The 27,025-nt window shown below is 33.8% G+C and overlaps 1 protein-coding gene across 1 annotated transcript; it reads left to right on the forward strand.

Moving 5' to 3' along the window:
• The first annotated feature begins 146 nt into the window (after nucleotides 1-146).
• Nucleotides 147-2,684, forward strand: LOC139861544 (ACT domain-containing protein ACR4-like). The gene is made up of 6 exons (XM_071849977.1): nucleotides 147-269; nucleotides 349-463; nucleotides 547-614; nucleotides 901-1,488; nucleotides 1,568-1,672; nucleotides 2,317-2,684. Exons 1-6 carry the CDS (start codon nucleotides 159-161, stop codon nucleotides 2,656-2,658), a joined length of 1,329 nt encoding a protein of 442 aa, XP_071706078.1. The 5' UTR covers nucleotides 147-158; the 3' UTR covers nucleotides 2,659-2,684.
• The last annotated feature ends 24,341 nt before the right edge of the window (nucleotides 2,685-27,025 follow it).

Raw genomic sequence — 27,025 nt, forward strand, 5'->3', positions numbered from 1 at the left:
TTATATACAAACACCTTCCTTTTTTAGTTTTTTGTGATAGGTAATCTTATCTCATTGTATCTATGTCTATAACTATAAATATAGATATATGTATTTCTATATTTGTGGTTTGTGGCTGCCATTAATCTGTTTGTTGAATTGTCTCAGAGAATTGTAGTATGAGTTATTCTTGTAACATGGAGGATGAATATGAGAAGTTTATTCGACGAATGAATCCGCCCCGAGTTGTAATCGATAACGAATCGTTGAAAAATGCAACTATTATTCAAGTAATTATTTAGTTTAATAATCTGTTACATATATTTTTTTTAATTAAATGGCTATATAATCTTTAATTTGTATAAACAGGTGGATAGTGCTAACAAACATGGTATACTTTTGGAAGTTGTACAAGTTCTTACTGATCTTAATTTCATCGTAACGAAAGCTTACATTAGTTCTGATGGAGGGTGGTTTATGGATGGTATAATTTTGTTTTTAATATAATTAATTGTACCCATGTCTAGTTTATGTTAAATCTTGATGATTTTCTTGTTTCTTTGATAGTTTTTAATGTCACTGATCAAGAAGGGAACAAAATCTGTGATGATGAAGTTTTTGATTACATTCAAAAGGTTTAAACTTTGAACTTTTATAATATGGTTTAAGACACATTAAAGTTTATTAGTTCCCTAACAGCAGCCTTTGGGTTGTCGTTAACATGCTTAAAATTATTGTATATCTGAATAACCGTCACCCCAAAATAATATTTTTCTTTTTTTTTTGGAGAACACCCAAAATAATAATTAACCGCTCTGTACAACAATTTCTGGCGTGTTAACGACATCCATAAGTGATGTCGTTAGAAAAATCCTTATTTTTATATACGTTACTGATATTATTTCTTGATTTTGTATTTAGGCTCTTGGGTCGGAAAATAGCTTTACGACGTCATCCGATTCAATCGGGGTGACATCATCAACGGACCATACAGTAATCGAATTAATCGGTAGTGACAGACCCGGACTACTATCTGAACTATGTGCAGTTCTCACACACTTAAAGTGTAACGTATTAAACGCCGAGGTATGGACCCACAACACAAGGGCTGCATCTGTAATGCAAGTAACCGATGAGGAAACGGGGTTAGCTATTATGGACCCAAATAAGCTTTCTATAATAAAGAAAATGCTTTGCAATGTACTTAAATGTAGCAACAAAGCTAATGAAGCTAAGACAGTTGTGTCGCACGGTGTTACGCACACCGAAAGACGATTGCATCAAATGATGTTTGCTGATAGGGATTATGAGAGATTAAATGAGGGTTGTAGTGAGAATCAAAGGCCTGATGTAAAGGTGGTTAATTGGTACGATAAAGATTATTCGGTTGTAACAATAAGGTGTAAAGATAGGCCGAAACTTCTGTTTGATATAATTTGCACGTTAACGGATATGGAGTATGTGGTGTTTCATGGTAATGTTGATGCTGAAGGGCCAGAAGCTTATCAGGTTTATAAAGATTAAATCTTTTTATTTTATTTTTTTATTATCTGTTTTAAGATTATAAAGGGTTTGTTTTATTTTATAGGAATATTGTATCAGACATATCGATGGTTTCCCTGTTAATTCGGATGCAGAGAGACAAAGAGTGATTCAATGCCTTGAAGCTGCCATTGAAAGAAGAGTTTCAGAGGTAAACTCTAACAGAAATTTAACAACTTTTTAAATATCTTTGTGTAGTCTAACTTTGATTAGTCGAATTTTGTAAACACTAACATGTTATGTAGTTTACTAGTAAGAAGTTACAAAGAGATATTGTAGTTCTTATCATTTTTGATAAGTTATAAAAAGAACTTATTTCACTCTCAAAATTCAGATCGCGTTACGTTAGTCCTATTCTTTTTTTTTTTGTCGTCGTTATTGGTGTTGGTATGTAGTGTATACATACATCGAAGGAGACAATATAAGATCCTAAATTGTTTGTTTTATGTTGATTGGCTATAATTCTGTTTTTGTACTACTATTTGTTTTAGACACACAAAAAACAGTACAGTCCATTTTTAATAACTCTTGGTTGGACGTGAGCGATTAAAGAAAATATTTTCAACGGTTCTTGCATCGTAACCTAAAATTCTTACTTCGTTGTGGTCCTAAGTAATCAATAAAATGCTTAATTTTGTCTACTTATGTTATTTTGTGTCTTCTTGTTCTTGTGTGAAACTTGATTCTTTAATGACTTAAACTTGATCTTACAATAAGGTCAACATTATTGCATAAAAAGTTAGCATATAACGCACAAGAAAATTCATTATATTTATTATTTTTGTTTTTATTTAGGGATTGAAGCTGGAGCTATGCACAGCAGACAGAGTTGGTTTATTATCTGATGTTACTCGTATTTTCCGCGAAAATAGCCTTACTGTCACAAGAGCTGAGGTGGCAACACGGGCTGGAAAAGCGATGAACACATTCTATGTTCGCGATGCTTCAGGGTATCCTGTTGACCCCAAGATTATTGACTCTATCAGGAAAGAAATTGGTCAAACAATATTAAAAGTCAAAGGCAACCCGTGCGAGTTAAGTCAAAGTTCTCAACAGTCTCCTAATAGGTTTCTTTTTCGTGGCCTTTTCAAGACCAAATCTTTTAGCAATTTTGGCATTGTTAGATCGTACTCGTGAGATATATATAATACTAGACAGCTTTTTGGATCCATTTGTAAATATGATCTGTATCTGTATATATCAAGATTCAAGTTTTGTTGACTTAATTGTTATTCAATTTGTTATTCTTGCAAAATTTGTGTGATTGGAGGGCTTGTTCTTGATTGTGTTATTGTGGGTTCATGTTAGTTGAATCTTGTGCATAACTTATTGCCACAAATTGAGGGCGGTTTGAATAATTGTCAATTTAGTTTGTGGTTGGTTAGATTTCCATTGCAACTTGTTGACTATAATAAAGTCAACCGTGATGTTATTGTCAGTATGTTGCATGCGCACCATCATGCAATAAATGGTAGTATACAATATTGAATCTGCAGATAGAACTTACAGAAGTGTTTAGTGGGTCAATTCTACCTTTTGGAACCAATTTGCAAAAGTTACATGTTTTCAATTCAAACCCACTTCACACCTCCTAAGTCTTAACTCATTGGTGGTTAGAGCATTCCCAACCGTCTGTCATTGGATCACGCCATTGCACGCCCTTGTTGCACTTGCGCTAGTTTTCGTCGTTTCGATGAAGGGCCTAAGAGGTGTGGGGGCCCGTATTTTTGGTGATCATTTCTCAAGAAAAAAAAATTATTTTTTAATAAATAAATGAAGAACTGATAGCTACAAAAGCATGTAGTCAACAAATGTACATGTATCTCTCAAAAAATGTATACGTTTTATGTTTTTGACATTTTTTTTTTGTTTTATCAACTTAATTTAAAAAATATAATAAATTTATTATGGTATCCACTGTATAAATGAAGTTGTGGTAAAATTAATATTACGGAGTATATAATAAACATTACATGTATATGTTTATATGCTGAGTCAAGATGTTAACTTACATGTACATAAAATATTGTGAAATAGTGGCTATGATGAATAAATACTATAATTTTTTCTTCTTATAGTTGAAAAATAAAAAATAAAAGTCAGAAACACAAAATATATACACTTTTTGAGGGATATACCATACATGTAGGCATGTAATACCATACATGTAGGCATGTAGGGTAATTAGCTATATGCTTTTGTAGCTATAATTTCCTCTAAAATAATGGGATTCGTCTAGGGATTGCAATGGATGTCCGATTCATTAGATATCTATTCGATCTGATCCATTTAGATGGATATGGATGATCTAAATGGATGAGAAACGGATATGGATATGGATGATGTGAAAAATTAGTAGATCGGGTATGGATGACAATTTATCATCCATGGATATATCCATTTACCACCCGAAAAACATATATATACATATACATATATACATATTTACTTAAATATATGCATTTATATTTAAATATCCTTATATGTGTACACACTATAAACTATTAAAATATTATTGAAAATATAGGTTGTGAAGATATAACATTGTTTATAGTACTGTATTAAATTAATATATCTTACATATATTATACATCTTTGTTAAGAAAATTTTGATTATTTAATTTGATGATAGTAATATTTTTAGAAAAACTTAACATCTTACGGATAACCAATAACTCGCTTAATTTAACGGATGTGGATAGATGAATTATATTTAAATGGATATGAATATGGATATGGAATTTAAAAATTAAGTAGATATGAATATGAATATAGGTGCACCCGATCCATATCCGATCTATTGGCATCCCTAGTTTCAGCCTTTTCTTTTTAAAAAGTATATCATAGATGATGGGGGTTCAATCTTTCTTCGTTCTTTCTAATAAATGCTGAGATAACGGATATGTGACATTTCAGTCTTTATAGGAAACATGTTATTGGAAGAAATCTTTAAAAAGTTGCCTCTGAGGGCATTTATGTGTCCCAAGTTGATCAAATGGTCCATGCCTTTTGGTTTCAATAGTGAGTCGTCTCATTCAATTTGTAAATAAATCTATTCAAGTCTTCAAGATACTCCAGCAGGTATGATAATATGCATGCATGTATCAAAGTACAAAATCTTTACTCACATGGAAACATAAACTGACCCTAAGATTTTTCAATTCTTTGACCATCCAAGTACAATGCTCCTTTTCCACATGAGTATGCTTCACAAGTTGCCCCTTAACTTCTTACGGAGTAGTTTATAAACATATTCATTTAGCTTAGCATAGTTGCTAAACGTTAAAACTTGTTTTATAACTTATAGATAAAAGGACGAGTAAATCACTAGGCAAATATATAACTCATGAACGGATCTTCTTGGGATACTGTGACAACCTTTTGAAAATCACACAAAATAAAAACTAACATACATACACATACCTGCAAGAAGTCTTAGTTCGAATCTTGTCTATGACAAATATTTTGTGGTGGTCAGAGAATGGTTGAAAACAGTCATGGAGTAATCCTGCTATGCATTAGAGTATGGAGTTGGATTAATAGCCCTTCCCAGATAAATCGAATAGAGAAAATCTTCTACCATACATAATTACATATATAAACAACAACAACAACAACAAACTCAATCTCACAAAATTGGAGTATTATAAATTCTTCCTCTATCCTAGGATATATATATATATATATATATATATATATATATATATATATATATATATATATATATATATATATATATATATATATATATATATATATATATATATATATATATATATATATATATATATATATGTATGTGTGTGTGTGTGTGTGTGTTGGAAATAGGGTATAGAGAATGTCCAAATAAATCTTTGAATTGTGTAAACACTTTTCTAATAAAGTACTTCGACCGTATATAAATATATTGCCTTGGGGTTACACGAAAAATCTTTATTGAGATAAGACAAAGGCACAATTCCAATACAACAACAACAACAACAGACTCAATCCCACATGTGTGAGGTATGGGGGAGGTGGGACGTAGACAATCTTACCTCTATCATAGAATAAAGAGAGATCATTTCTCCACCCCGAGTGAAACACTCACAAGAGTAGAGAAAGTCCTCCCTCTCTCTATTTGACATATAAAGATATTGCTTTCAAAAGGACCTCCGGCCCAAAAAAGTAGGGAAAAAAATAAAAATAAAACAAATAAAAATAACTAAGGTAAAATAATTAAAATAAAATGAAATAAATAGATAAATAGTATAAAAATAAATACAAACACGATAAAAAGTAATAAAGAAAGAAGCCATGAAAATGGTAGAATCAAATTTTCATGGGTTTTAGATCAAGCATGGAGTTCAATTTAGCCCCTAAGCGGTAGACAAGTCGCCAATAAATCGACATTTGCTGTTGCCTCATATGATAGGGTCGAAAAAAAAATAGATAATATAAATAATATATATTATCTATTTTGTGAGTGTTCATGTTTTCATCATTTCATCATCTAGAAAATGAGACAAACACTCCATATTTATAGAGAAGGAAAGTCTACACCTTTTGGAGATAAGATGTCGATGAATAGGCACACCTTTTAGCTAAAAGGTAACTATGAATAGTTACACCGTTTCACGAAAACTTATGACATTTCATTAAGAGTTTATACCATTTCATTAATAGTTGTGTTTTTTGGCCAATAAAACACCAACTAATAAATATAATATTTCAATGTATTGATTCTAGTTAGCTTTAAACAAACGTGTACTCCACAGTCCACACTCTCTTAACTTGTAATAAAGCTTAACTCGAATTCATTTGTCTCAAGTAAGTCACCATCACACAAAATGACCAGTAACACTAAAACAACTTCCCCCTAAAAAGTGTTTATATATATAATATATATATATATATATATATATATATATATATATATATATATATATATATATATATATATATATATATATATATATATATATATATATATATATATATAGTCATAATCAAGAAGGAAGCATGTTTTAGGGGGGAAGTGGGGGGAAGTAAATGTTTTTCGTTTTTTTCAAAAAAAAATTCAGACTTCAAGTTTAGGTAAAAATATGAACATTTAAAAAAGACACTTTGTGATGAATGTTATTATTTAGGCGGGAAAACGATCGAAGAAATAACTGATAACATTCATCATGAGTAATGTTATTCCTAATAATATTTTTGGAACGTTGTTTTCTTTCATCTTATATGAAGTTTTTTTTTTTCAAAATTTAGCCTGATTTAGAGTTTAGGGTTTAGGGTTTAGGGTTTAGTGTTTTGGGTTTAGTCTCTAAACTTAAAACCTTAAACCCTAAACTCCAAACCGTTCGTGTTAAAAATTTAATCTAAATCCTAATTTCTAAACCCTAAACCCTAATTTCTAAACCCTAATCCCTAATTTTTAAACCCTAATAGTTAAACCCTAAATTTTGAATCATACTTTCTAAACCCTAATTACTAAACCCTAATTGTTAAACCCTAAAAAAAACTCAGAAGAATAATATTACTCATGATGCACGTTTTCATATTTTTTTCGAGCGTTTTTCCCCTAACATAATAACATTCATCACAAAGTGTCTTTTTTAAATGTTCATATTTTCATGTGATCTTGATGCCTGAAAAAAATTCAAAAAAAATGAAAAAATATACTTCCCCCTTTCCCCCCAAAAAAGTATTTCCCTCTTGATATATATATATATATATATATATATATATATATATATATATATATATATATATATATATATATATATATATATATATATATATATATATATATGGGAGTTTATGTTGTGCAAATGATTAGTCCAATTTACAATTTATGATACTTCGTATATTTTAGCTTCAACTCATAAACAAGAGCCCTGAAAGGAAGAAAGAATATGCTTTGAGTAGGGGTGTTCACGAAACCATCAAACCGTGAAAATCGGCTGGACCGGACCGATTTATTGGTTCGGTCCAGTTTTAGATATTAGCGGTCCGGTCGCCGGTTTTAAGATCTCCAAACCGCAAAACTCGGTCCGATTTGCGGTTTCATTAGGCCACCGGCCGGTTAAACCGGACCGGACCGGATTGTATATACGTCACTGATATTAATTTTATGTAACTATATACTTCACTGAATAAACATATTTATACGTACATGGCAGATACGAACACGTTTAGCTTTGTTCGTGAGTGTAGTAAATAGATGCATTTGTATTTGATATGCAGGATGTATATGTAATATGTAATTATATATAAAGGAGGAATATAATTATATAATATGCATGACTCATTCACTTAAAAAGGATGTATACTGATATAATTTGGACACGTAAAGACTTAATAAAGATGTATCTACAAAGAATGTTACTTAATAATAATAACTTATGAATCAGTTACGAAGGATTCACATTGTTTTTTTTTTGCCTTTTTTGGTACAAAAGGAGAAAAATGTACACAAACTTAATAATAATAACTTATGGAACTTGAAACCGTCAAACCGGTTAAACCGGACCGGCCAAAACTGGACCAAACCGTCCAGTTTGACGACTTTCTTGGTCGAGTCTGGTTTGATATATGTTTAAACCATAGATGCCTGTTTGGTTTGAGATTTAATCAAAACCGGACCAAACCGGACCGTGAACACCCCTAGCTTTGAGACATTGACAATATCTTCAACTAGTAGCAGCCTTCAATTTATACTTTAATGAAATAGAGGTTGTAGATGCTATGATCATAGATAAAACGTTTATGCCTAATCTAGAGGCGGAATACACTAGATTAGGTTGAGACGAATAAGATTAACGCTTTCGGGATCGAAGAATCAACCATCTAAGAGATTAGATTGATGCCTAAGGTTGCTATTCGGTTGAGGTATGTTTAGGACGATTGCAGACGACCAGAGAGACGACAAAGAGTGACTAGGATGTGCAAACTATCAATGTAACCCGACATCTCTATTTATATTAGTCTGCAGTAAACATCGGGCGATGGTCTATGACCATCGGCTGATGGTCCTCGTCCCTCGTCCGATGGTACCTTCCATTGGGAGATGGTCTGAGCTGCCAACCAATAGCTCAAAACACATCCTAAGGTGTTGGTTAACAAGATAAGCATTAATAAGTAATAACCAACATTCAAATGTAAATGTAATTGTTCATACACGAAATGACTGAAATAAACGTGTCTTGTACATAGAACTAGGGATTACAATAAATGTACCAACAAGCTCCCCCTAAGACCTAGTTCTATAAAAAGTCTTAAATCATTCTTTCACTCAAATGGATCCGTAACCCAATTCTTCAAGTACCACAACTTGGCAACTTTCACATACTGTTCAGCTTGCACTCGATTCTCCCTACGATACAACATTCGATTATAATACAGAGCAAATATATCAGTCGCCGTACAATTTCGCAGCCAAATCAGATCCAACACCCGAATATTATCTTCATCATTCTCGGCCTTCTTCTCCAGAACAATCACAGCTTCCTCAAATCGGTCATCATAGTATCACTGTAACATCCCAACCCGTAATACAAACGATCACGAGGAAATATCAATAATAATAAAAAAATTGCTGGAACAGCATATGGCGCGGCGCGCCATATGGCCGCGCGACGCGCCAAACTGACCTGTCCAAAAAGTCATGAAGTGCGAAAATGTTTGACCACTTCCCGACGTATTTAGACAAAACGCTTTTAACCATACATTAATATATGTAGAACTAACACGTCCCATTAATAAAATTAGTTTTACGAAGACCGGGCCCACATCGGCCGTTTTACGACTTTCGTACGAAAATACAAGTTTTCAACCACATGATTTGTAATACAAAATAAAGGCCGAGCATGGTGATTGGGGATACTCTACCCAATCCTAATCAATCCAAAAGCAAGCCTTCTAAAGCAACTATGCAAGTCCACTAGTCCCCGCTTACCCGAGCCTCCGTATCCATGCAATCTATAAAAAAGTCAACAACGAGAGGGTAAGCTAACGCTTAGTGAATGCAATACTTATACATATACATATGTAATTTACCTACACGCATCCACTTACAATACCATGCAAACAAAATGCATAAACGAGCTAGCAACACCAAACATACGACTAGCAACAACGTTAGTATATAAATCGCCACAATAATATACTAAATCACAATAATGCATAAATATAACAAACCGTTCCTCGCTATGGCACTACCGACTTGTAGACGACCAATAACGTCGAGTCTCACTCGTATGTTGTCACCGACTTGTGACTCATCAAAGGGTGTCACCGACTTGTGAACTACCCACCAATATCTATGGGTCACCGACTTGTGAACGCCATGTGACATCACCGACTTGTGAAGCGCCACTAAGTGTCACCGACTTGTGAACACTATAGGGTGTCACTGACTTGTGAATCACCCAAGGGTATCACCGACTTGTGAACCCCCATCAATACATATGGGTCACCGACTTGTGAACGCCATGTGACATCACCGACTTGTGAAGCGCCACTAAGTGTCACCGACTTGTGAACACTATAGGGTGTCACCGACTTGTGAATCACCCAAGGGTATCACCGACTTGTGAAACATCAACCAACTACTAAGGGTCACCGCCCCGTGAACCACTATGAGGTGTCACTGACTTGTGAATAACCTGTCGAGACACTACCGACTTGTAGTTCCCATCCCATCATATAACGCCACTACTCACGATGTGGCACCAAAGGCCCACATCGCATACGAGTAAATAAACCACATACATACATGTATAAATATTCCACTCACCTTTTCGCCTTGAAGAAATGCCACCGAATAATCCGCAACACACCGATGTAATGTACCTATTCCATTATCACAAACACCACAACATAATTAGGGTGGATTTACAAATCAACCCAAATTGACAACTAGTGCAATTTCGACCCAAATGCACTTCCAAGCACAAACCGTGCCCAAACTAACCAATAATCACTAACACAAGTGAGAATGGTCCTAATACGCCAATTAGACCCAATCATAGGTGTTAAACACCTATATTGCCCAAAATGGCACTTAAACACTAATTTGACCCATAAGAAGTCAATATCGCGCCATTATCAAGTTTTAACAACAAAACATATTTAACTCGGTTTTATACTTCAACTTAATCCATTTTAAGTTTATAAACCTTATTAAATCGACAATTGGGTTATAATCATCACCAAACCCTAATCTTTGACTCTAGTCAAAGTTAGTCAACCAAACATACCCAAAAGAGTTTCAACACTACTAGAATCACTAATACTAGAGATTACACACTACATACAAGCCTTAAACATGGTTAAATCATTAACCAACCCTAAACCCACCAACATCAACAATAACTAGTTACAATTACCCATTTCACCTCCTAAATGGGTTTTATAACTAACTAGTTCAAAACCCTAAACTTGAATATCAAATTACAAAGATGAAGTTCGGAGTTTGAACTTACCAATACCGCCAAAATGATGCCGTTGACGAGTAGAACAACTTTAATACCGGAGGTTTGACCCGAAACACCCTTCTTCTTCTCCAATTGGAGCTCTCTCTCTCTAAAACTCTCCTCTCACTCTAGGGTTTGAAGATGAGAGTGTTTGATGAGTGAAAATGAGCTCCAATGGAGTTCTAGGTCAGTCTTGATGACCCCAAACCGACCCTAATTGAAAAGACCAAAGTACCCCTCATTTAAACCTTTTAAAAAGGCTGAAAATTGCCTCTGCAGCAATCGGCGCGCCGCGCCAGAAGGTGGAGCGCCGCTCCAAATAACTGGAAATTGTGGTCGAGCCCAAAACAGGTTTCAGCAACTTGTTTTGGCCATAACTTTTCGATCGTAACTCCGTTTTCGATGAATCAAATATCGTTGGAAACGTAATAAGATATTCTATCCAATGGTAAGGCTTTGAAACATCAACTCAAACTTTATTTGGGGTTGAAAAGATATGTACACACCTTGTCACTTCGGACAACGTCCAGTTTCCTTCGACGTTCGAGCAAGCAACACGTACACTTCATACACACATCGTACACCATAAATACATTATGTGCAATAAATATTTGGGTCTTACAACTCTCCCCCACTTAAACTCGATCACGTCCTCGTGATCTTCTCCACTTAACCAATCCGGAACTACTCAATGACCCTCAATCCTAAGTTCCAATCCGAACTTTCTTAGGCAATCCTTCCCAATGAATCGCCTTTAACAACTAAATCGTCACCCGCGATTTAACAAAACCACCATCCGAGTACTAAAACCTGCTCTTTTCCCCATATCGGGAAAAACTCAGCCATTCTCGTACCGAGATATCAATTCCTTAGCGTACCTTTACCAAGGACAACGCTAAAAGTGACCAAGTCTCAACCTAAAGTCAACAATCCGAACGTTGAAGATCGAACCACATGAATCCTTACGGATTACACTTACCACTAAACATCCTTTGTAGTGCGCAATACAACCAATACGCCACTATCCTAACATCATAAGCAACGGCTAAAACCAAAAGCGCCCAAAATGACTATGGCTACGCTAAACCTAAGGTGTACAAAATCGACTATTGTCACACCCGTAACAACATGTGAGCGAAACACGGCTATCGCCTCACTAATCCCACGACGTGGTCCTCACGACCCCACTCTCGGCGTATAAAACCACCAATAGATCACACATCCAACAATCATGAAGACTGGCCGAAAACTACACACATCAAAGATAGTCAACATCCGTGACTCTTCTTGCACACATACTTGGTCAACGTAAACGCCTCTCGAACGGCATACCATTTCTATGCTAACCATTATAGAGAACAATACAAGTAACCCTCTAATCACCTCATGGTTACACCCGACTTGGTTAAGCCTCCATACCAAAAAAAAATTAACCCGAACTGGTTAGTCAAACACGCTTGGTCAACCCGCCTCGATCAACACCTATCACCTAATTGATTAACCCGACTTGGTTAAGTCAAACTTACTTGATCAACCTGACTTGCTCAAACCTCTAACGACAAATGATTAACCCAACTTGGTTAGTCAAACGCATTCGGTCAATACCTAACATCAAATTGATTAACCCGACTCGGTTAGTCAAATACCCTGAGTCAACCCGACTCGGTCAATGCCTATCATCAAATTGATTAACCCGACCCGGTTAGTCAAACTCACTTGGTTAACCCGCCTCGGTCAACACCTAACATCTAATTGATTAACCCTACTCGGTTAGTCAAACTCGCTTGGTTAACCCGCCTCGGTCAACACCTAACATCTAATTGATTAACCCGACTCGGTTAGTCAAACTCACTTGGTTAACCCGACTCGGTCAACACCTAACATCTAATTGATTAACCCGACCCGGTTAGTCAAACTCACTTGGTTAACCCGACTCGGTCAACACCTAACATCTAATTGATTAACCCGACCCGGTTAGTCAAACTCACTTGGTTAACCCGCCTCGGTCAACACCTAACATCTAATTGATTAACCCGACCCGGTTAGTCAAACTCACTTGGTTAACCCGCCTCGGTCAACACCTAACATCTAATTGATTAACCCGACCCGGTTAGTCAAACTCACTTGGTTAACCCGCCTCGGTCAACACCTAACATCTAATTGATTAACCCGACTCGGCTAGTCAAACTGCAATGGACTAACTCGACCTAGCTAGTCACTACATCACACTAGAATACCTTCGTGCGAGAGTATAAACTCCCCCACCTAGAACTTCGTTCCGTAAACACATCGTCGAAATAATAGCATCCCATGGAATGGCCACTCATCAACATATACAACCAATATCCTCATTGGTCATAGTCCTCGAATTCTCACGAATTCGTCTCCAACAATAGCTCCCGACGATAAACACATGCTCACTCTCACGGAAAGAGTGACCACTAATCCGACAACTAATGCGCCAATCGCATTATCATAACTCCTAAAAGAAAGACGAGGTTCACCCGTCTTGCATCTCTTAATACGCACGTCAACAAACCTTGCTCCAACTTTGAGCATACGAAGGATTTCGAATTATCCTTTGTTACTTCAACCGAAGCACTTACCGAACCGTACGGGTATTACTCTAGCAATCATCGAGTTGCTATCGCTTGTAACTTCCACACCGCCACTCAAACACCTAAGGGTTTTCTTGCCGGTACCCTCTGCTCAATGTAACCGTAACACCATCGGAGTCGAATACCACGCTAGTAGGTATGAAAGAGGCACCTAACGTTGCGTCCCGTAGACTCCATTACCAACATTCATCTAGATCAAACACTTGATCTCAGGGGTTTCATCCACCCGACGAACCTCATGGATCATCAACTTCTACACGAAAGCGAACACGCTCTAACATCCGAATACTACTACAATCGCCTAACATACGCGTAACTCTAGCATTAAACTCAGCATCGTTCGTCTCGATCCCATATCCCGTCGCCATTCTAAGGAATGCAAAGCGATTAGATCACGAACGTATAAAGCACACACACAATACCACTCCATCTTGCTAAACACTCGTCGTACATCACTTGCTAGACACGATTTGCACCCGTAATAAGGTTTGCAAGTCCTTATTACGCACACACGTCGTATCAACTCGTTAGTACAACGACCGCCTCTCTTGATGATATATGCAACCGCAAACACAAACAAAACATAACACAAGAATCATTATCACAGCACAATAGCATATTAATAATATCCGCATTACTAATATAAATGTTAGTCAACCTATAAACAAGGCACTAACTAAACCCATTCCGACCCGTAATCCTACAAGTCCCGCAACAAATTTAGCACACACAAAAGTCTAAGTCTAGGCACCTATCTCAAGTCACCTAAATCCCTTAGACCATGCTCTGATACCACTTGTAACATCCCAACCCGTAATACAAACGATCACGCAGAAATATCAATAATAAAAAAAAAATTTGCTGGAACAGCATATGGCGCGGCGCGCCATATGGCCGCGCAACGCGCCAAACTGACCTGTCCAAAAAGTCATGAAGTGCGAAAATGTTTGACCACTTCCCGACGTATTTAGACAAAATGCTTTTAACCATACATTAATATATGTAGAACTAACACGTCCCATTAATAAAATTAGTTTTACGAAGACCGGGCCCACATCGGCCGTTTTACGACTTTCGTAGGAAAATACAAGTTTTCAACCACATGATTTATAATACAAAATAAAGGCCGAGCATGGTGATTGGGGATATGCTACCCAATCCTAATCAATCCAAAAGCAAGCCTTCTAAAGCAACTACGCAAGTCCACTAGTCCCCGCTTACCCGAGCCTCCGTATCCATGCAATCTATAAAAAAGTCAACAACGAGAGGGTAAGCTAACGCTTAGTGAATGCAATACTTATACATATACATATGTAATTTACCTACACGCATCCACTTACAATACCATGCAAACAAAATGCATAAACGAGCTAGCAACACCAAACATACGACTAGCAACAACGTTAGTATATAAATCGCCACAATAATATACTAAATCACAATAATGCATAAATATAACAAACCGTTCCTCGCTATTGCACTACCGACTTGTAGATGACCAATAACGTCGAGTCTCACTCGTATGTTGTCACCGACTTGTGACTCATCAAAGGGTGTCACCGACTTGTGAACTACCCACCAATATCTATGGGTCACCGACTTGTGAACGCCATGTGACATCACCGACTTGTGAAGCGCCACTAAGTGTCACCGACTTGTGAACACTATAGGGTGTCACCGACTTGTGAATCACCGAAGGGTATCACCGACTTGTGAACCCCCATCAATACATATGGGTCACCGACTTGTGAACGCCATGTGACATCACCGACTTGTGAAGCGCCACTAAGTGTCACCGACTTGTGAACACTATAGGGTGTCACCGACTTGTGAATCACCCAAGGGTATCACCGACTTGTGAAACATCAACCAACTACTAAGGGTCACCGCCCCGTGAACCACTATGAGGTGTCACTGACTTGTGAATAACCTGTCGAGACACTACCGACTTGTAGTTCCCATCCCATCATATAACGCCACTACTCACGATGTGGCACCAAAGGCCCACATCGCGTACGAGTAAATAAACCACATACATACATGTATAAATATTCCACTCACCTTTTCGCCTTGAAGAAATGCCACCGAATAATCCGCAACACACCGATGGAATGTACCTATTCCATTATCACAAACACCACAACATAATTAGGGTGGATTTACAAATCAACCCAAATTGACAACTAGTGCAATTTCGACCCAAATGCACTTCCAAGCACAAACCGTGCCCAAACTAACCAATAATCACTAACACAAGTGAGAATGGTCCTAATACGCCAATTAGACCCAATCATAGGTGTTAAACACCTATCTTGCCCAAAATGGCACTTAAACACTAATTTGACCCATAAGAAGTCAATATCGCGCCATTATCAAGTTTTAACAACAAAACATATTTAACTCGGTTTTATACTTCAACTTAATCCATTTTAAGTTTATAAACCTTATTAAATCGACAATTGGGTTATAATCATCACCAAACCCTAATCTTTGACTCTAGTCAAAGTTAGTCAACCAAACATACCCAAAAGAGTTTCAACACTACTAGAATCACTAATACTAGAGATTACACACTACATACAAGCCTTAAACATGGTTAAATCATTAACCAACCCTAAACCCACCAACATCAACAATAACTAGTTACAATTACCCATTTCACCTCCTAAATGGGTTTTATAACTAACTAGTTCAAAACCCTAAACTTGAATATCAAATTACAAAGATGAAGTTCGGAGTTTGAACTTACCAATACCGCCAAAATGATGCCGTTGACGAGTAGAACAACTTTAATACCGGAGGTTTGACCCGAAACACCCTTCTTCTTCTCCAATTGGAGCTCTCTCTCTCTCTAAAACTCTCCTCTCACTCTAGGGTTTGAAGATGAGAGTGTTTGATGAGTGAAAATGAGCTCCAATGGAGTTCTAGGTCAGTCTTGATGACCCCAAACCTACCCTAATTGAAAAGACAAAAGTACCCCTCATTTAAACCTTTTAAAAAGGCTGAAAATTGCCTCTGCAGCAATTGGCGCGCCGCGCCAGAAGGTGGAGCGCCGCTCCAAATAACTGGAAATTATGGTCGAGCCCAAAACAGGTTTCAGCAACTTGTTTTGGCCATAACTTTTCGATCGTAACTCCGTTTTCGATGAATCAAATATCGTTGGAAATGTAATAAGATATTCTATCCAATGGTAAGGCTTTGAAACATCAACTTAAACTTTATTTGGGGTTGAAAAGATACGTACACACCTTGTCACTTCGGACAACGTCCAGTTTCCTTCGACGTTCGAGCAAGCAACACGTACACTTCATACACGCATCGTACACCATAAATACATTATGTACAATAAATATTTGGGTCTTACAATCACCATCGAAACCTCTGACTAAAATTCTGCTAAAAATTCTTCTATTTTCTGAAATCTAAAGAAAAAATATTGTATTTTTTACCAAGATTTCGTGATCTGCTGCCGAACTTCCTCAAAAGAACTTTCTTCATGGTCTTCGCAGGCTTATACTTGACAATCTTCAGAGTTTGACATGTCTTTGGATCAGCCTTGTAGCTAATCCTGGGAAACTGTGGTCGAAATCCTTCCCAATTCTTTGAACGGAATGCATTTCGAACTCTCTTCACAAACAATGAGGATCTAGCATCAACACCACAATACAACATCTTCAGCCTGGCAACTTGCATGAGCTCATAATACAGAAGAGATTTAAACTCATGTGTAACGTCCTCCCAATAGGGTCTGGAAGGAACGTCACTAATATCAAAACATACCAACATATTATAATAAACGAGAACAATACTAAATGATGAATTTAACTTTAATGAGTACGCAGCGGAAAATTAAATGTTGTTACAATGACAGGAATAACAATATCGTAAATGTTCACATGCAGAAGTAATAAATGTGATATCTCTTGATCCTATGTCCAAGTAGCATCACATAAGCAGTAAGTATAAGATCTTGAATCAAACAGCACCTGAGACAAAACATGCTAAAGTGTCAACCAAAAAGGTTGAGTGAAGTTCATAGGTTTAACAAAAAGTTTGTCGTTGTTTTAGACCACAAGATTTAGTTTGTAAAGTTGATCTCCCGCAGGATCAAAAAGTTATGCCAATGCGTGATATTTAGACTAAACGTTCAAGTTTGCCCCATGACAAGTTGTGTCTGTCCTTGTCGGTTTAATTTCATTATTAAGTAATACAATGACTTGGTCAAATGTATCGGGGACGTTACTCCCGATAGGCCTACCCCCAATAATTAAGCATGCCGCAGCAATTAAAAATATCACTGTAGGGACTTAGTCGGACATAGCCGGGTATAGCATAGTTTAACAGTTTGGTACTTGTGTCTAAAGTATAAAAAGTAAAAACAGCATGTGTCTCACCCCAAGTAAAAGTAAGTAAGTTTGCTAGTAATTAAAGGGGGCTATGAATTCACCTTAGTAAGTAGAGAGAGAGTTATTCCTCGGAATAAAGAGTTGAACGAGTGAGCAGGAAAGTCAACCTATTGACATTTAAGAGTAGTTAAGTGTTTTGCCCATGTTTAAGTTTAAGTATGTGTTTAAGTATAGTTTGTTTTAATAAGTTTCTATGACTAGAGAGTTTCTACTTTTATCAGTGTTTTCCATTTTTAGAAAGTTTCTTATTTTACTAAGTTTCTATGACTAGAGAGTTTCTACTTTTATCAGTGTTTTCTATTTTAGGATACTTGTCGTATTAGATAAGCTTCCAATCACCCCTTTCCCTTCGAATGGCTAATTTAGATCTAGGGGCTTGAGCCATAGGACCCTTTAAATCGGAAATCCAAACCCTCTGCCTAGAATCTCATAGAAACCATTCGTCAAGAAAGTTCGAAGATCTATACATCTCTAATACATATCCCAAAATGTTTTTATGTTACAATATAAGTAGTAGGTTATAGGTGCTAGTAATAGTAATAGTGTATACATGTTATTTATTTTATTTTTAATTGCATATAATTTATAACATTATTTACATGTTTCGGTAAAAATAATAACCGAAGTAAAAAGTAAAAAGTAAAAAGTAAAAAGTAAAAAGTAAAAAGTAAAAAGTAAAAAGTAGAAAGTAAAAAAAATAAAAAGTAAGAAAAGAATACTTACTAGTAGTAATTCTTCAAAGAGAGAATGAGAGAAATTTTGGTGTGAGTTTGAATGAGAAATGAGGGGTATTTATACTTGAAAAAATTAGGTAAAAAGAATAAAATAATTAAAATAAAAAGAAATATTTTAATTCTTAATGAAATTTTAAAATTAAAAAATATTAAATGTTAGGTCATGGGATAATGCACAAAATAAAATAATAAAAGTAGTTTTTCCATTACAATTTTTAATTAAAAAGTAATTTATTTATTTATATATTTATTTTTTTTTTTCATTTTTTTAAGGAATTTTTTTTTATATAAATAAACAAATTGATTTAATGCTTTTCCAAGAATATTTGTCAATAATATTTTATTTTTATTTTTATTTTTTTATTTAATTAATAAATACAAATTTTGCATAAAAATAATAAATAATTCGGTATTTTGTATTTTTAATAATAATTATGATTTTAATTATTAAACTATAGTTTTAGTAAGTTTGTAAATATTATTACATTTATATATAATTGGATTTATTATATAGTTAAATATATAATACATTAACTAAATAATAAAAGTGATACAAAGTTTATATACTTAGTTAAATTATGTCAAATTATATAAATTAATAATATATTATTTATTTAAGCGTACATTGTTGACTAAAAATTACTATTCGGTCAATATTTAATTGTATATAACAACCCTTAATACATATAGTCAGACATATAACCTTAGGGTTAATTCAGTAATTTAGAAGTCGAAAAGTGAGGGTTGTTACATCATGACCATGCTTTATGTAATCAACACCAAACTCCGTCTTGATTGCAAACATGTTGAATTCTGCTATGTATGCCCAGGCTAAGATTTTTCCTTTAGCAGCTTGAGACCTTTTCAGACTTATCATTTTCAAATATTTGGGCGCAAGCTTATGCTTTTCATAATACTCCCTAATTCATAACAAGATACTCCATTCTTCTTCTAACACTTCAATCTTTTCTTTATTGAACTTCACAAACAAAAATCCCTTAGGCAAAACTTTAGTCTTCTCCTTGATAAATCCGAATCATTAGCTGGTAATGGTATTCCGACCGAATCATAAGAGGTGTGGTACTTTGGGCCCCTTTTTGTCTTCCATGGTTGTTAGTTCGAAGTTTCGTGGTGGTGTGGTTGATAAGGGTTCGAGCAAGAGTAAGATTGTGTAGTTTGTTTATATGGTTATAGTTGTTTTTTTTGCAAAAAAAAAAAAAAAAAAAAAAAAAAAAAAAAAAATTGCAACTAGGGCTATTAACGAGCCGAACTCGAGTCGAGCAATGAGAAGTTGTGTAACATCCCAGGTAACACGTTCCCCGTAGCATGATATTGTCCGCTTTTCCCGTAGGCGCACGGATTTTTCTTGGCGACCAAACACGACGAGCACTTTCCCAGGAGGTTACCCATCCTGGTAGTGCTCTCGCCTGAGCACGCTTAACTGAAGAGTTCTCATGGGATCTGCTGCGCTTGTGGTCCCAAAAGGCGTCATGCAAGGAAAGATCTCCACACCCTTATAAGGCATGCTTCGTTCTCCTCTCCAACCGATGTGGGACGGATGTAACACGAATGTTACAATCCTCCCCCTAATGGGACACAGCGTCCTCATTGTGCACGTTTAGTTCGGGGCCTGGCTCTGATACCATCTGTAACATCTCATGTAACACGTTCCCCGTAGCATGATATTGTCCGCTTTGCCCGTAGGCGCACGGATTTTTCTTGGCGACCAAACACGACGAGCACTTTCCCAAGAGGTCACCCATCCTGGTAGTGCTCTCGCCTGAGCACGCTTAACTGCAGAGTTCTCATGGAATCTGCTGCGCTTGTGGTCCCAAAACGCGTCATGCTATGAAAGGTCTCCACACCCTTATAAGGCATGCTTCGTTCTCCTCTCCAACCGATGTGGAACGGATGTAATACGAATGTTACAAGTTAAGCTCGGCTCGTTCAATTTTTACTATGTTTGAACTCGACTCGAACTCGATAATAAATTCCCATTTTTTGTTCGAGCTCGAACTAGAATATTTTTTCTATGTTCGAACTTGAACTCAATATTCATTTAAACTTCTAAGTTCGATGAGCATAATTTAACTCAAACTCAATTGAGCTCGAACTTGATCTCGATTAAGCTCGATTTTGAGCTCTAAAATTCAAACTCGAGCACTTTTAAGCTCGTTTACCCTTAATTTATAAGCAAAAAGTAGTTAGATAATGATATAAGAATTAATTAAAAACTTTTAACTTAATTAAATTGAACAAAAGCATACTAATAAAGAATACATTTTCGTTTTTTTAAGAATACATACATTCCTACCATTTGCATGTATAATTGAGTATTCTTTAAAGTTTATTCCATGTGGGATGAAACCTCTTTGTTTCTTGTAAATTTTTTATGTGTTAAGTAAATTTCTTCGAATAATACTACATAACTTATTTTTATAATATTTTTATTGTATACCTTGATATGCCTTTTAGGGGTTGGGTCGCTTTCATCTTTCCTCTCTTCCCTCCTGTTCCAATCATGTCATCCACCACCGTGACGCACCTTTCCTTGCCAAGCAAAATGCTTATTTGGATCATTCCTCCGATATTGTTTTCCTGGTAACAGATGGTTTAACTCTCCAGCATTGATCTTTACAATGATCTCCCTCATCAGTGACTTACAGTTATCAGTGTCGTGTCCATACGCTTCGTGGAAATCACACCACTTGTCACTCTGTGGTCCTTGACGTTCTTCCATTGGTGGTGGAGGGTGAAAGGTTTCCTTAACAGGTTCTGTGAACAATATTTCTTTTGGGGTTTTAGTTAAAGCCATGATAAGTGGATGCATGTCTAATGGCTTTCGCTGGTGATAATTGTCTTTTGGATGATTATTCCCCCTCCAACCGTGTTGTTGTTTCTGATAATTGTTCTCATACCCGCGTTGTCTCTGATAGTTATCATTCCTGTTCCGTTCTCCGCCTTGCTGCCTGAAGTTTCTTTGATAATTATCCACTCTTGGATACCCCATTTCTCCTGCTCTCAAGTGCTTCTGAGCAATAACAAATGCCTGATGCAATGTTTTTGGTACATCATAACGCAACGCGTGAACCAATAGTGCAAAACGTCGCTGATCAAGACAAAATATAAACCCTGAAACAAGCTGAGATTCTGGTATGTCTGGTATCTTTTGACACTCAATGGTATAACGCTTCATGAAATCAATTAGTGATTCATTCTGGTGCATTGTTATCTCATGTGCATCAAGATGTGACAACGTACAGCTTTTCAAGCTTTGATATTGCCTCACAAATTTTGCCCTTAAATCAAGGAAACTGGTAATACTCCTTGGTGGCAAACTAGCAAACCACTCCCTCGCCATTTTCTGCAGTACCATTGGAAACTGATGTGTGCGAGGTGGCGTACAAAATACTATTAATTTTATTACGAAATACTATTAAATACGATACAATTTACACAAGTTATTTATTTATTTATAGAATGGATATACCTAAACCTTGCTACAACACTTATAGGCAGTGTACCTAATCGTAGAGTAGTGTAGTTTTTAGTAAGTCCGGTTCGTTCCACAGGGATCCACTTATTGCGTACACTATATTTTTAAACAATTATATTTGTGTATATATATATATATATATATATATATATATATATATATTAGTAATATAGTATTATTATTATTATTATTATTATTATTAAAGGGGGGTTTTACCGTTTAATGACTGGTTTGTCGATTTTAAGTCTTATATCACAGTTAAAACCTAATGCAAAATATTAAATATAAATATAACTTAATTTAAAGCGTAAAGTAAATGACGATAATTAAAAGTGCGATAATTTAAAGTACGATAATTAAAAGTATGATAAATAAAATGACAGTAAATAAAAGTACGATGAAATATAAATTAAAAGAATTATGCTTATTTAAACTTCCGTAATCATGATGTTTGACATTTTGATTTTAATTTATTACCATGGGTTAATTATCATTTGTCCTGGATTATTTGTATGTCCATCTGGTTTTGTCCATAATTGTGATGACCCGGGAATTTCTGACTAAATTTAAACTTAATCTTTATATGTTTCCGACACGATGAGCAAAGTCTGTAATATTGAGTAAAAAAGTTTGTAAATTATATTCATAATATCATTTGACCTTCGACCGCTTCCGACGATTCACGAACTATTGTTTGCAAATAAATATGTATATATAAATGTAAGTATATGTATATTAACTTGAAATTATGAAATGTGATTTAACCATTAGAAATAAATATGTAAAATAAGATACATGATATTATATTTCAAGTAATAATTATTATATATATATATATATATATATATATATATATATATATATATATATATATATATATATATATATATAAGAAACTACAGTCTAATATAAGTTCTTACATAATATCAATTATAACGATAACATGTAATATTAATATATTAAAAATTAATACAACAATAATATTACTCTCATTACTATAAGAAGTATTAGTAATAACATATATAGATATGAAGTGTGATAAATTAAATTATCATTATTACTGATATAAAACTTATAGATATTATTATTATCAATAATATAATTATTATTACCATTATATTATTATAAAGTGTTATTATTACTATTTATAATATTAAGAAGTGTTATGATAGTTATATTTAATAGTTAATGAGACCAAATATAATACATATATGTATACAAGTATATATATATATATATATATATATATAGAACTACAAGTTATACCATAATTGACATATTATTACCTTCACTATTATAAATATGTATATTAATATTAGCACTATTATTATTTGTTATTAGAAATTATTATTTAAAATTATTATTATTATAAATTATTATCCTTATCAATATTTTAGTTATTAGAAAACAATACATTTTATTATTAATTACATTAATAATAGGATTGTTATCATTTTTATTATTATTAGTATCAAGATTTCATATTGTTATTATTATTATTATTATTATATAAGAGCATTATTATTATAGTTATTTATAATTACTAATTAATAAGATTAATTAATATACAAACACATAAATATATACATGGTCCATAAAATAAGATTTAATTATAAAATTAAATGTATATAATCGATATATATATATATATATATATATATATATATATATATATATATATATATATATATATATATATATATATATATATATATATATATATATATATATATATATATATATATATATATATACAGTTAGATTCATGCATCTGCTAGCAATCCCTTTCAATCTTATTAATTTTTCTGTACGAACGATTCTTTTGGTCACAATAAAACAACCACGATAAATTCATGTGTGTCTCCTCAATCATTCGAAATCACCTTTAATTCCTTATAACCTTTCAAATTTATTTCACAGATGAAGAACAGAAGTTTTTTTTTATTTTTTTTAAAAAACCTACAGTCCCCTGCAACATTCACTTTTTGGCCAAAATCAATAATCGAAGCAATTAACAAAATCTAAGAATGCAGTCGAGTTAGGAATCTTCTAATGAAACTATCTGAAAAATATCAAGCTTCAATTCGTTGTAGCCATTGTGAATTTTCAAGTCAAAGATATTTATCAAAAAGTCAAACGAATCGTTCATCCCAAAATTCAAGTTCGTTTTAATGTTTCAAGTTCAATTAACGATTTCAAAAGTTTTTATGATCGAATTGCAAAATATTTCGTGTAGAAACCTTGGTCTAAAACCATCTAAAAATCGAAGATCATTTTTTTTTTATTCATATCCGCGACTGTCCGACAGTTTTGTTTATATATATATATATATATATATATATATATATATATATATATATATATATATATATATATATATATTTCTTCGATTCATTGAACAAGGTACATATTATAAGTAGTTTATGATTATACTGCAAAACTTAGTTGTTAGTAATTGTGATGTTTGATAATTTTTTTTTCTGTCGATCAACTCTTTGAAGAAGAAGAAGAACTTAAAACTGAAATATTCGGGTCTTATGTAACTGGGTGTAATATAAATCAAGAAAAACGGATACAGTTCAATGGTTACGAGTGTTGATGTGTGTACACGGGTTCGAACCCGGTTCAGAACAATTCTTTTTAAAAGCTTAATTGGAAGGTAGTTTTCATTACAAAAGATATTATTATTATTATTATTATTATTATTATTATTATTATTATTATTACTAACTTATTAATTTTTTGTCATGTTTATTATTATGATTTTGAGATTATTAATAATTGTAGTATTAGTACTATTATAATTCCTAGTATTATAACTACTATTAACATTATAATTATTACTATCATCATTATCATGTTTAGATTTGTAAATATTAAGACATAACTATTACTAATATTTTTATAAGTATTATTAATATTATTGTTAATTTTATCATTTAGGTATTATTAACATTATTACTATGAAAATAATAACATTTATTAGTAATTTCATTATATAAGTGCTAGTATCATTTTATTAGTATTATTATAGGAATAAGTATCATTATTAACATTAATATTAATATTAAGATGATTATTCAATGCTAGTACTGTTATTATTAGAGATTATAATAATTACTAAAAGTATCATTATTTTAAATCTACCATTTTTATTAAAACTATTATTATTGCTTATTATAACTATTATTGTTATCATTATTAGTATTATTATTATTATTAACATTATTATTTTATCAAAGAAATATTATATACATAAAAATATATTTGATACATAATATATTAGTATTACATAAAATTATAGAATAAACATATTAACACTAATTATATAAATATTTACATATAACAACTTATTGATTTTCAACATAATACTAATCATATATATATATATATATATATATATATATATATATATATATATATATATATATATATATATATATATATATATATATATATATATATATATAAAGTTATCTAAATATTAATTATTTTAAATGAATATACAAACTAATTATATAAGATATATAATTTAAGATACAACATATAAATTTGTTTGATTACAATGATACATTTTAATATATATATAATTGATATAGGTTCGTGAATCCAAGGCCAACCCTACTTTTGTTCAATTTCGTTCTATGTATTTTTACTACAAAATACGTTAGGTGAGTTTCATTTTCCTTTTTACCCTTTATATTTTTGGGATGAGAATACATGCACAACTTTTATAACTGTTTTACGAAATAGACACAAGTAATCGAAATTACGTTCTATGGTTGAATGATCGAAACTGAATATGCCCCTTTTTAGTCTGGTAATCTAAGAATTAGGGAACAGACACCCTAATTGACCCGAATCCTAAAGATAGATCTATCGGGCCCAACAAGCCCCATCCAAAGTACCGAATGCTTTAGTACTTCGAAATTTATATCATGTCCGAAGGAGGATCCCGGAATGATGGGGATATTCTTATATGCATATTGTGAATGTCGGTTACCAGGTGTTCAATCCATATGAATGATATTTTTGTCTCTATGCATGGGACGTATGTTTATGAGGAATGAAAAATGAAAATCTTGTGGTCTATTAAATTAATGGAAATGATTGTTTATGATAAACTAATGAACTCACCAACCTTTTGGTTGACACTTTAAAGTATGTTTATTCTCAGGAATGAAAGAAGTCTTCCGCTGTGCAATTGCTTATTTTAAAGATATTACTTGGAATCATTCATGACATATTTCAAAAGACGTTGCATTCGAGTCGTTGAGTTCATCAAGATTATTATTAAGTCAATTATAGTTGGATGTATTATGAAATGGTATACATGTCATCAACTTTCAATGAAATGAAAGTTTATCTTTTAAAAACGAATGCAATGTTTGTAAAATATATCATATAGAGGTCAAGTACCTCACGATGTAATCAACTATTGTGATTCATTTGTAATCGATGTGGACTTCGTCCGGATGGATTAGGACGGGTCTCTACAGTTGGTATCAGAGCTGGTATAACGCCGTCCATGTGTGGCAGGTTAGTCGTAAAGGAGGTTCTCACAGTGTTACCTATGACGAAGCATTGGCTCTTACTCCTTGCGATCCCTTACGAGGGTTGGCAGTAGCTGAGAGGCAGGCCCTAAAATCAGTATCTGAGGTACACTCAGTGGTCACCAGGCAGTTAGCTGAGAAGGCACTGGGTGGGACGGTGGTTGTCCCCAACTGTTCTACAGTTGGTATCAGAGCGGTGGTCTTAGCGAACCAGGTCTACATTAGTGTGTATAACCGAT

This window comes from Rutidosis leptorrhynchoides, chromosome 8, assembly GCF_046630445.1.
Source record: "Rutidosis leptorrhynchoides isolate AG116_Rl617_1_P2 chromosome 8, CSIRO_AGI_Rlap_v1, whole genome shotgun sequence".
NCBI lineage: Eukaryota > Viridiplantae > Streptophyta > Magnoliopsida > Asterales > Asteraceae > Rutidosis > Rutidosis leptorrhynchoides.

Excerpts from the sequence above, each read along its gene's own strand:
- LOC139861544 (XM_071849977.1), top strand. The coding sequence starts at position 159 with ATGAGTTATTCTTGTAACATGGAGGATGAATATGAGAAGTTTATTCGA. Across the intron at positions 464-546 it reads TGGAGGGTGGTTTATGGATG|TTTTTAATGTCACTGATCAA; the intron begins GTATAATTTTGT and ends TTTCTTTGATAG. Across the intron at positions 1,489-1,567 it reads AAGGGCCAGAAGCTTATCAG|GAATATTGTATCAGACATAT; the intron begins GTTTATAAAGAT and ends TTTATTTTATAG.